This window comes from Dunckerocampus dactyliophorus, chromosome 7, assembly GCF_027744805.1.
Source record: "Dunckerocampus dactyliophorus isolate RoL2022-P2 chromosome 7, RoL_Ddac_1.1, whole genome shotgun sequence".
NCBI classification, from domain to species: Eukaryota; Metazoa; Chordata; class Actinopteri; order Syngnathiformes; family Syngnathidae; genus Dunckerocampus; species Dunckerocampus dactyliophorus.
The window spans coordinates 20,607,914-20,620,619 of NC_072825.1; the positions used below are offsets into that span (position 1 = coordinate 20,607,914).

The window sequence follows — 12,706 nt, forward strand, 5'->3', positions numbered from 1 at the left end:
CCTGTAATGAATACGTGCAACGGGACTGTACCACTTTTGTCCTGGGGCGGGGGCAATCAGCCATAGTGACACAAAGGGCAAAAGTGAAAAGACTAGAATGATCTGAGCAAAAGCAAGTTTTTTGTTTCTTGGTGTCTTTGAAAAGTTCCACATACATTTTAAAACTATCCCCATTCACACATCTTAACTTATCAATAATGAATTACAGCTCTTCTCTGCAGATACAGTATTTCCATCCAGCAATCCATTTTCTATGCCGCTTGTCCTCACTAGGGTCGCAGGGGTATGCTGGAACCTATCCTAGCTGACTTTGGGTGAGAGGCGGGGTACACCCTGGACTGTTCGCCAGCCAATCGCAGGGCACATATAGACAAACAACTATTCACACTTATGCTCTTCTCAATCAAACTGCTCAATTAAGAAATCTCGTACTACGCCATATAATCCCAAATCCGATAGCATGGATGAGTGTTTTAACAGTACTCTTATTGACCAGCAAGCCAAGTCACTGCTGTCTTGCAGTGGTGAATGGGATAGTTATTTGTGGCAGGTGGCTTTAGCTTACAATACGTGGGTTCACGCGAGCACTGGGTACACTCCCTACTACCTCACGCATGGTTGGGAGGTTCGGGTCCCTGTTGGTGTGTTAGTGCCACATCAAATTATGCAGACTGTCTCATGCTGGCTGTCTCTACTATGGTAGCGCGGTTAGAGGTGGCCTTGGTAAATAGCAGGCAAAGTGCGGTGGTTGCTTACGAAACACAGTGACTTCTTTGGCCTTCGTACCACCCCTCTATATGTTGCTGTGAAGTCATGGTTGATAACAAATGGGAGGACAAGATTATATTCATTCTAGCACAGGGGAGTCAAATTCTGGGATCCAGATCCCGTGGGCTCTTCTTTTGCACATGCACCATCTCTCCACAAACTTGCAGCAAGTCGCCGTTGATGCTCACTGCTGGAAGACGGTGTTGACATTTGTTTTTCTACCATTAGGCCTCAAAAAAACAAGTAGACAAAAATGAAAATTGCACCTTAAACAAGATCCCCGCAAAATGTAATGGGGGCTTCTTTGGCCCTGTTTCATTTTCTGTAAACCAACCAGCACACTATCAGAACAGCATGTATTGTCTCCCCACTTTTGCTCTTGGTTAAAAAGATGGGAAGGTTGACATGTGATCCATATGTGTAGAGGAGAAACCTCAGGGAGTCAAAGACTAACCACAGGAAGTATGTCCGGTTCTCTTCTTTTCTTCCCCCCCCCAACTGAATCGGACACAATGATCGAGTTGGCACCAGCCCTTTTCCCTCACCTTGTTCTTTTATTGTTAATCCTCCTTCAGAACAAAACCATCCCCAGCTATGTAAATACACACATACACAATGCTCAGAAACACAGTAGTCATTTGTGCATACAGAAACAAGTGAAGTCAACACAACTGTTGTGTCGGCGCGCAGTCACATACTAAAAAGCTTCGGAATGGTAAAAGTACAGTGCACTCACATGGTGTAGCTGTTGAAAAACACAAGGGTGCTTGAAATCGGGGGTCTTTGTGAAATGACGCGACAGATATGAAGTCAAACATGCTGCACCGTTCGGACGTTGATGTTAAAACTGCCAAATAACTCACAAAATGTTCATTTACAGCACATTCAGCTTCGTGGTTATGGTGTAGTCACTATTGGGCAAACATAGTATATTATTCACAAAGTATTCACATAACAATGTACAGCTGTATATACACATTCCCTCCTGAAATTCAGGCACTTCCTGTTCGACTCCAGCAATGGTATCACCGGCTAAACAGTAGCTACCTCATTCTTCTTCCTACATCATAAAGAATATGTTCCACCTGGTCATTCTCTGGGAGCATGATGATGTACGGAACTGTTATTTTTCTCTTCCGTTCTGCCGCAAAATGCTCACATAGCTGCCATTTGTCAGCTTCAGTGCTTTTCAGGAGGTCTATTAGAGCGAGTCCACAAATGATATCATCAGCACCTTTCTTTGAAAACCTGCACTTTATGTCGTGCCGGGGGAAATTCCCGAGTACTTTGTAATGCCGATAATGGATGACGATAATGGCTGATAACAGATAAAAGACAATTTCTACCAAGAACTAATTATTTGGAAAACTGAGGACATGAACAATGTGCGTGTTACGGATGTTTTCAAGCTGACACGGATCATGCCGTACAGATGTGTGGCTCAACATCTACCAGTGACTTTTCACCACCGCTCGAATGGCACTTGGCTAACATTACCAGAGATGCGACTGTATCGAGACTTCGGTGTGATATTCTCATTTTATGCTTTCACTGATGGGTCTGGTCTCCTTCTTCAACAGAGGGATTTACATTCATTCCCAAACATTATATAGGCATTTAACATGGAAACAGCTGGCTTTACATACTGTAGGTGAAAAGAGAAGGAACACTAGTTTTGCATCAACATCCAATGGCCGCCACTATTTCGATGGATTTCATGGTGGAACTAACTTTAAAATTGTGTTAAAGAGCATTTTACTGAACGATAGCCAGTTTTTACTAACAATTCAAAAGTAATTAGACAGCGAAGAGATGACATTGAATAGCTAGCATCGTTAATGCTAACTGTTTATTCAGTGTTAGCGCTTGTATAAACTTATTTATACTATGGTGTAAATGAGAATTTATGATATACTTGGTCTCATTTTGTCTGTTTCTGTTTTTAACAGAGAGTGTTAGATAAAAAGGGCACACAAGGAACCACAGCAACTTTTAAAGTTGTTGAATAGGATGTATGCGAGCCGTCTCAAGTTCTAAATTCGTCACGTAGGCCTAACCAATTGCTCCTGACAGGATTCCGCTGTGTATTTATTCATAATCTAATTTACACTTTCTATGTTATGATATTTCTTATTTAAACTCACTTTTAACCACAAAGGACAACAATGAACCTTCATGCCACATTTGCCAACAATCCAGTCATAAACAAAGAAAAGAGTCCAATTTTTATAAAATAATGAAGCAGATTTTTTTCATACCGCTCCAGCACCGTAGTTGGCTCCTCAACACATTTTGTGCTCCTTTTTCTTTCCCATTGGATACAAGATACAATCACTTTGGAGGGAGTACATAGTGGGTGTAGGCATACTGAATAAGCACAAAGTAAAGAGAGTATCTTAAAGTCAGTCATCGGAATTGGCACTGTGACAGTAATATGTGACAGGAATCTCCTGTGGCATTCCAAAAAAAGATCACCTGTAGCCCATGTCCGACAAAAATTTGGCAAAATACAGGACATGGCTCTGCTGGATAATGTCTGCAGGACTGGCCTGGTCTGTCCACTTGTAGTCTTGGGATTGGCGTCTTATTGTCAGAGAATAAGGCAGTTTATGGTTTGCTAGATAAGTCATGCCACATCCACAGTGGACTGCTGAGAGATAAAGAAAACTGGTGTTCTTTCCTCATTGAATGAAACACTAAATCACAGCCAAGGTAGCCCCTCTTCAAAATAAAATAAGTCCATTTTTGTAGCTTATAACATCATTCTTCTTCTTCTTCTGGCTACAAGAGCATTAAGTACGGAGGCAAAAATGACCAAGAAAAGCACAAAAATAAAAAATGATAAAACATCACCACACACGGAAATCACAGCTGTACATTAAAGGTTCAAATTTTCAACCAGGTTGTTTTCATTCTTTTTCTGATTTAGTTCCTTCCAATAGCATAAGTCCAAGCAGCGAAGTCGAGAGCCTCTAGGAGGCTTTAAATCAAGCAGCCGGCATACTTGTGCTGCATCTAGTTGCTATCTCCCCTCAAAGCAGTCCAAGTACTCCAAGATGAGGTCATAGCAGAATCGATACTGGTCCTGCGAGCAAACAGAATCATAAGCACTGCGTTAGATACTAAATGCTTGTCTTTGCTCTTTAACAACTCTCACCAGGGATTCCACCATGTTGGGTTTGCAGTTGCGTAATGTTTTGACTGCGTAGAAGATATCCACCATGTTCTGGTACTGGATCATCTCCAGGAGAATGTTGCAGGCACAGAAGGTTCCACTGCGACCGCCGCCATTACTGGAGAGGAGATACCAAATTAAAGAACCTTTCAAGACGTTCAGCTCCGAACAGGAGCAGACTGAGGGCATTAAGAACTGGGGCTGTTGCAAATGGAGACTGTGTGTTTACACACGCGTGTTTAATTTGATCATTTCTAGCCATATATCCTCAAACGTTAAGGAATGCTTGGAACCCCAACTGACCAGGTAGTAAAAATTCCCAGTGTCATTTATGTTGTGTGTAGTTATGTAAAGACAGATGTACAACAGATTGCAGAAACGTTTTAGGTTTTCGCTAAAAGGGCTACAGTTCCAATGATGCTTAGGGTGCTAAAACAAAATAGTGCATTTCCGAAGTAGAAGCTAATATCACATGTTTTGAAGTCTTATGCAGCCGTCGTGTTTTGATCTTACAAATCTTAAGTAAGTTTGATCAAATGTAGAATCACTACAGCTTCCGCTTGGCCATTAACATCACTGCAGCTGTTGAACTCCAATGACAAAAAGCACCGGCCGAGTGACAAGTGATGCTAGAAACACAGAGTTAGGTTGCACTGCAAGCTTTATAATGTCCGCAAAGCACCTAATGTGCGGCTGCAATCCTGCCACTTCCATATTACGTGTGCTATCATTCACAGTAGCCATGCCATAGCTCACAGTTTGCTAACTTCTGGATGACCTGTTCTCACGAGACATTTTTTCTCTAGACGAGAAATATCATCACATTTTAATCTCGTCTCATGACACCCCTAGTAAGTGTGTATTTAGTCAGTGGCTGACACATCGGCTACAGTCTCTAAGCTAGACATCATTAGTGTCCTAATTATACAACAGTGTTGTCTGAAATACGATCTTTCTCATTCCACACAGGTATCATATAATTATCATAGCACATTACTTACAGACACAGTCTCCAAGGCGCATGAGCAAGTACTCCGTAACAATGTGTGTGCCTAACTGCGTCACAAACACAACTTTATTATTATTATTATTATTACTATTGTTATTATTACTGTTATTACTATTGTGGCCACAAGGTGTCGCCAAACCCAACCACCAACGCACTTCAACTTAAAGGCAACACATATTAAATTATATACTGTATATATACAGTATATTTTGATATGTACAGTAAGTGGCACCTGGCTATAAATCGCAGGAACAGCCACACTATTATAAAATGTATCATGTACAGTCTGAAAAATACGGTATTTTATTTCAGAAGATTCATTACTTACATAGTTGTCATTTTATTATTTCTATTTTTTACAGGTAAGCTAGAGCCTATCGATTCTATTTATATTATATTTAAATTATTATTCTGTTCAAATAGCATGTCACAAAATTCCGTTAAAATAAAAAGGTATTATTTTGGGACAAATGTTTTCTTTTTGTAAAATACCGGTTTGGACACCGTTTAAGCACTGGCACTGTTTCAAAAGTACCAATTTGGCAGTGTTCTGGGATCATATCTAAACAATATCGAACCCTAGTGCCTGGTCGCAGCTGCCAGTTAAAACGCAAAGCGAAATAGGGAACCAAACAATTGTCGATTAATAATATATACGTCTACATCAACAGTTGATTGGGGCACAAAAATTAAGACCATTTCCTCAGAATGGGATTTCTCCACAATCAAGCAAGTCAAATGTAAACATCACTAATGTGAAAGAGTCACTACGAGTGGCCATATCGGAATTTACTACGAAATTACACCTGCACAAGCCAATGAGAGCGGTATGATAAAAAATACCTTTCTAAAGATAATGGCGCCCACTTTTGTTTAACACTGTCTGAGAGGTACTCGTTTAACATTATGTACATGATTGCTGTTGTAGTGTACAGTGTAGAACTGCACTGAATTAAACAGAGCTGCTTCTAACATTTTGACCTCCTTCAGTCAAATAAGGTAACTACTCTGAGGACTAATGAAGAGTGAATAGCCATTTAAGTTGTGAAACACATTAACTTGCGAAACCAAGGCAAGAGACAAAGGCAGAGTAAACAGAGAACAGTGTGAATAATCTTTTGATGATGACGATGTTATCTATATTGTGTATATATATTATGTATTCAACAGTGCAGACAACCTCCACGCTGTTAGGAAGTCTGCAGAAATGAGGAGCACTGAAGGACAATCCACTCGCTCACTCTCCTGAGGCAAAGGCAGCAAAGGTAGCAGTGGAAGCCCCCACAGCCAATAAAAGCAATTGGGGGGATAATCAATTGTTGTCAGCACCGTGGCAGCCCTGGATTTGCTGTCGTGAGAAGCGTCACATTTTTTATTAAGTCATAATTGATTTGATCTCCATAATCTCTTTCCCGGTTGTCGCGGGTAATACTGTGTGACATCGCTGAGTGATGCGCTTTTGGGTGGGGGCGGTCAGGGATGAACGTGGGATGTGTTGGCAATGCAATGGACGGCCCATTCATATTCATCAACCAGTCGGTGCACTCTGTGGGATGGGGACAACTGAGGAGGTAGTGAGCGCACAATATTGTGTGATTCAAAAGTGACAATAACACATCATTTGCTGCCTACGAATGTAGCTGAGTGATTACTCACAGGCAGTGGACCACGGTGCGTCCTTCTCCGCACTCTCTTTGCCACTTGTGCACTTGAGCCAGCAGGTTGAGGAATGCCTTCTTGGAGTCAGGAACATCACGATACGGCGACCAGCGCAGGAACTGGAACTGACACACCACCAACTGACCCTCTTGGAGCTGAAGATGAGATACAAAGTACAAGCAGGATGTGACTGTGGAGTGTGTGAAGCAGGTAGTGTTACTGTACAGTAATTCCTCGTTTATCGTGGTTATTTGGTTCCAGACCCGACCGTGATAAGTGAATTTCCACAAAGTAAGATTCCTTATTTATAAATCAAATATTTTCGTAGTGCTGTCACATTCGATTGTTGTCGGCCCCGCCTCAAAGAGATGGGGGGCGAAAAGCATTTTTGTAACTAGAAGTCATGTAAAATCAGAGCAAAATGCTGCATCCATTTGCGGTTCTCGCATGTGGAAATCGTTCAAATATATATTTTGGAAATTACTAAGATAGTCCGTCATAACAGGAAGAAGTTCAGGAAACAACCAAAAAACGCAGAGTGTTTACTAACCAGCTATCGATCTCGTCGAGTGGAGCCGAGTAAACACGTTCCAGCTTACTGTGAGCACCAAGAAGGACAATTAATATTAAAATCAAAGTTAAATCATTGTAGGCACTGGAAAATGTGAAATTCAGCCGCCTGAAAGAATGTCCAGCGATGCTCCACATAGGGATTGGCAGTGAGGCTTGCTAGGTAGTTGGCTAGCTTCTAGCAGCACGGAAATATTGCGTAAAATTCAGGTAAAAATTGGCAGTGCAGCGAAACAATGGAGGACATATACAGAAATGTATTCATGCACACTGATGATGTAAGAACACAAACTGACATATGATTTTCATTATGTCTGATGCTGAGATGAGCTTTCACTGCTCTTCGATCCGTCTTGTTTTCAACTATTTTATGTTTTCATGCATCACACCATGTACGCTCAACACAATTGGAGCAAATCATCTCACCGACATGCATGTTATTTGCTTTAATCTCCAAAATATTGCACAAACCTACTGAGTGTGTATGTGGCCGTATGTAATGTGTTTTTGGATAGACCCTTTAGTATCATCAATTTTGATCTGTCCGATCTGTCCTTTTATGTTGCTGTTGCATTAATTTTCATCCACGCTTGAAAGACGACTAATTCAGATCCCCTATTATGCAAAATTGACTTTTTAATAATGTTATATCAGTAATATGTGTCCATAGTGGCGACACCACATTGTGACTTTGTCTGCCATCATAACAGAGAGGTGTGGCTTGCAGTGATGTTAATTACGTTAAACAGTTTAACGTTCATTCATTTTCTGTGCCACTTGTCCTCACTAGGGTGGCGGGGGTATGGTAGGGCCTATCCCAGCTGACGTTGGGTGAGAGGCAGGGTACACCCTGGACTGGTAGGTCGTCAGCCAATTGCAGAGCACACAGTTTAACATAATGAAATATTTTACTTCCATGTTATATTTGACTGCCCTAATTTATAAACATGTCCGTGGTGGGTCACTGTGACATCTCTTCCTGGTTGTATTGTGCCCTATGTGAATTGTATGTACCATACTCCTACCACCACGTGACGGGATTTGTTCTTCTTGTGTTTCCAGCTGCATCTGTATTTTTTGCAAGTGTCGTTTACTACCCATATTTGACCCTTCTCTCAGCTGCCTGCTGGCATTCTCAGCTGTGCTCACTCAGCAGAGTGACTCTGAGATATATGGGTCTACAGTAGAAAGGGGCGCCCAAACCGTGTGTGTGTGTGTGTGTGTGTGTGTGTGTGTCAGAGAGAGCGTTTGAGAGGTCTCTGTGTGTTCATAACCTTGTCGTCAAGACTCGCACCGAACACTTAGGGAGCAGTGGAGAACTCTAAGTCATGCAAATTGGGCTGGCAAAGACATCAACGACACAGGGAGGAATAGCGCTCACACTGTGTGCTCTTTGAAAAAACTATGAGTTGAAGCCACACTGCATATGCTTAGCAGGCACTCTGTTGACTTTTCCTGCTTAAATTTGTACATCACTGCCGACAGGTGCTTGTGGAATATAGAAAAGGTGTGTGTTACATTTGTGTGATTTGAGTCCTTCCTGGGTGTGACAGCCGTGTGTACCATGTGGCACACATGTGAGAAAGAGGGTCACAGCAAGGGCAGCTGACAGAGGAGGTGAGGATGCCAATCAAGGCAAGAAGTTGTAAGAGCGGCGCTGGCAAAAAGGCGGCTGAGGGACATCTTGCATGCAGATTTTCTTTTGTAATTGGTTGACAGAGATCTTGAGCAGAACTCCTGCATGTGTTTATGCAGATTGTCGTGAACAAAAGAATACCTGCATACCCACACAATCAACATGATGAAGCGTGCCAAGACAAAATGAGCTAATGTATGCAGATTTTAACATTATTACTCAACATTATTCATAGCCTTGCCAAATATTGCATTAAAGGGTCCCTGACATGATTCATCAACTTTGCTGAAATATATTATATATTGTTTGGAATTATGTGCTACATTGTTCAATTTTTGAAAGCGAATGGTAAATTGACAAAAATTACATTTATAGTTCATGGCGTCACCCATGCCGAACTAGCTCTCGCAGTTCAGCCTCATTTCCGGAAGTGACGCCATGGCATGGCAGTGTAAGAAACAGAGGATGTTCACAGTGATTATAGCGAAGACGTGTCCGTTTTCGGGAAGGAAGAATCATTTGGAGATGAAATAGAGAACTTTCAGAACATGGACTTAAGGCTTAAGACACGGAGATGAAGATTGGTCGCCTTCAAAACACAGACTGATAAGTGTAAATTACTTTGGAGTTGCTTATCCTTCAATTATTGTTTGAAATCAGCTTCTCAATGAGCGTAATGGGGTTTTTCTAGCCTGTTTGTTGCCGCTCCTGACCCCCCCCCCCGTAAACATATCGCTGTCAGAATATGTTTATATAACATATATAATGCTTCGCAGTCTTGTCGCTGTTGTGGAATAGTGTTGAGAAGACATGTAAACTAGACAAGACTTGGGCTCTTGTGTCAACTTTGATGTAGTCGTGGTTCTTTGTTCTTTTTTTCCCCTATGTACCGGCGGAATAGCATCCTTTTTCAAACTGTGTTTACAGTATACTGTACTTTCAAGCCAAATGTTTCTTTGACAGGTGTTCCTTCAAAGCAGTCAGCAGTGAAATGATCACTGCGAAGAACAGAACTTAAAGTGGGCGTCCATCTGTCTCTCGTTTTATGTACTTGCTTCATCCATTGTTGTCTTAAACCTTCTTCTTTTGGAAAATAAAACTAATTTACTGTGATTCTGCGAACATCCAGCAGCATCACAACATTTTGGCATGACTACTATTTTGATGAAAAATATACTGAACCAAGTCAACAATCTACCTCGAGAAGCGCTTGTTCACTCTAGCGAGTTCACAGGCGAGGGAAATGATGCTGAACTGCAAGAGTTAGTTCGCCATGGCTAGTGCCATGAACTATAAATGTAATTTTTTGCAAATGTACCATTCGCTTTCAAAAATCTAGGACATAATTACAAACAATACATAACTTATTTAAGCGAAGTTGATGAGTCATGTCAGGGACCGTTTCATGGGCAAGATGTATTTTTATACATTTTGACTCAAAATTATTAATCTTCTTTCTCAGAACAAGCATATGTAATGTTGTAAATGTATAGTTGATTAGAATGCTTTATATTATGTTTTTTATACACGAAAGGTGCTCATCCTTTCATTCATTTTCTACACTGCTTGTCCTCATTCGTGTCACGAGGGAGCTGGAGCCTATCCCAGCTGACTATAGATGTGAGAAGGGGTTCACCCTGGACTGATCACCAGTCAATCACAGGACACATATGGACAAACAACCATTCACACCTATGGATCATTTGCAGTCTGCAATTAACCTAAAATGCATGTTTTTGGGATGTGGGTGGAAGCTGGAGTACCTGGAGAAAACTCACTCACACACGGTAAGAACATGCAAACTCCAGGCGGACATTCGAACGCCTGATCGCCTGACTGTGAGGCAAGCATGCTAACCACTCGGTCACTGTGCATAAAGGTCCCCTATTATGCAAAATTATCTTTTTAATGACGTTATAACACTAATAGTTTATGACCACCAAACATTAGAACAATATCATCTCCACTTTTGAGAGAACAGATACTTTTGAAGTTCTGGGATTTCATGAAGGAAAAACGTGCTTCCGCATGGACATGATACCGCCTCTGACCTGCTTCTAGCTGGATGAGCCTGCCACGCGTTTACACACGTTATTTCACAGACGACAGCTTTGTAAAAGAAATAAAAAGAACATCTTAAACATTTTAAAATAAAGCCTTGGCCAACAATCTCTCAGTCAGTACGACATGGGAGCTATAAGTTTTATGATTTTGTTATTTTTTCAGCAAATATGCCAACCTAGCATGATGCAGCTATTAAAATGTGACTGTAATGTTAGCACTGTAGCTTACATAGCATAGTGTTGCTAACGTTTGTGTCCTCCTGTCCCACTCCTTAATGTTACGTTGTTGTATGTGATATATACTGTAGCATCTATGATGTTGGACAAGTGCAGCGTTACAGTGAATATGTAAAAAGTGGATAAAGTGCACAATAGTGCTTGGAGCCACACACTCTGTCACAGACAGGCGTGACCAAACACAGCTCATTAGCATTAAAACTACAGACAAAAAAATGGTGTCTTCCCAGCAGGCTTCCTAAAAACACTTTTAAACTGTCTGATTCCCATCATCAAAGCTAGATTTTGGGCAACACTGTTCCAATATACGATTGAGGGACTGCAGAGGCTTACTGAAAATAGTTTGAAAATATACCTTTAAAAAATGGCTGTTGCAGTACTAATAATGATCTAGTATAATTATTCTATGATGAAGATTTTACTGATCAAAATTTGTATCAAACGACAATCTGTGCGTAATATTTAAAGCTATTTTCATGAGAGGTGCTGTTGTGCAAGCACTGGAAAGCAAGATAAGATGTCGAGGCCAATGCCAAGTGATGCATTCAGCCATTCTGTTGGCACGCACACAAAGTAGACGTATAGAAATTCAAATCATCTTCTTCAGACACTTTCTTTTCCCCAGACAAACCTACAGTGCTTTGGCTTTAAGATGACTCCCATTTTATCCACAGCTCATGCATTTCTTATAATGTTATAATAAAAAAGTTCTCGTGTGTGTGGTACAACGTGAGTAGCGCATGTGTTTTTATAACCCCTAATGACGCTCACCCTTGTGACGTTCTTGACCCGAAACAGGCGCGTAATGACATCTTCATCAGCTGACATGGAGAGAAACTCCACTTCCATGGGCCCATACTGCTGAAGACCAGGCTCTGGCCAGTACTGAACACACGGCTAGAGGTGGAAGACAAGTTGAGTGTTATTGAGATCCATTAATCTACTATATAGGAACAGAACACTACTTAGTTAGCTGATCATATTGTCTCATCAGTTAATTGTTATTATGGTATGGTCCAGACAAGTATAAGAATGGTGAAAAAAGGTGAATTAAGTGACTCTAAACATAGGGGTTGTTGGTTCTTGGCAGGCTGAGTGTTTTAGAAACTGCTGATATTGATTTTTTGTGCATAACCATTGCTAGGGTAACAGAGAATTAACTTCGAAAAGAGAAAATATCGCTTGAGCCATTTTCTGGGTCAAAATGGCAGAGGAGAATGGCCAGGCGAGGTGATGCTAACAGACAGGAAAGTTACTTAAACAGACACACACTTTTCACAGGCTCACTAAATTGGACAATAGAGCTTTCCCAACACATAGGACTGACTATAAACAACTTGAAGGGAGCCTCAGGCCAGCAAGAAAATCATAAATTAAGTATGTAAAGAACTTTGATGACAAAAACACACTAGTAATGTATGGTTCCATGCACCCACAATGTATCCCACTGGACATCTTCCAATTATTTGCCATATTTCATGTATAGAATATAAAGAACAACAAACAAGGAGGTTTCTCATGATAAAATGTGTCCAGAAAGCTAGTTTGGTGTAGTGGGAGGAGCTGATTATTACAGTATATTCGTTTTT

At 41.0% G+C, this 12,706-nt stretch overlaps 1 protein-coding gene across 4 annotated transcripts in view; it reads right to left on the reverse strand.

The window, feature by feature from the left end:
* Positions 1–1,033: 1,033 nt before the first annotated feature.
* Positions 1,034–12,706, reverse strand: part of ptprub (protein tyrosine phosphatase receptor type Ub) — a 251,866-nt gene continuing 240,193 nt past the window's right edge. For 2 of the 4 annotated variants that reach the window (XM_054781887.1, XM_054781886.1), the window contains exons 27-30: positions 11,889–12,014; positions 6,609–6,766; positions 3,926–4,061; positions 1,035–3,853 (exon numbers count right to left, since the gene is read on the reverse strand). In XM_054781887.1, the coding sequence (XP_054637862.1) occupies positions 3,791–3,853; positions 3,926–4,061; positions 6,609–6,766; positions 11,889–12,014 (483 nt within the window). In that variant the 3' untranslated portion in view covers positions 1,035–3,790. Of the gene's footprint in view, positions 3,854–3,925; positions 4,062–6,608; positions 6,767–11,888; positions 12,015–12,706 lie in introns of all 4 variants that reach the window. The other 2 variants (XM_054781885.1, XM_054781888.1) reach the window with 2 other exon arrangements.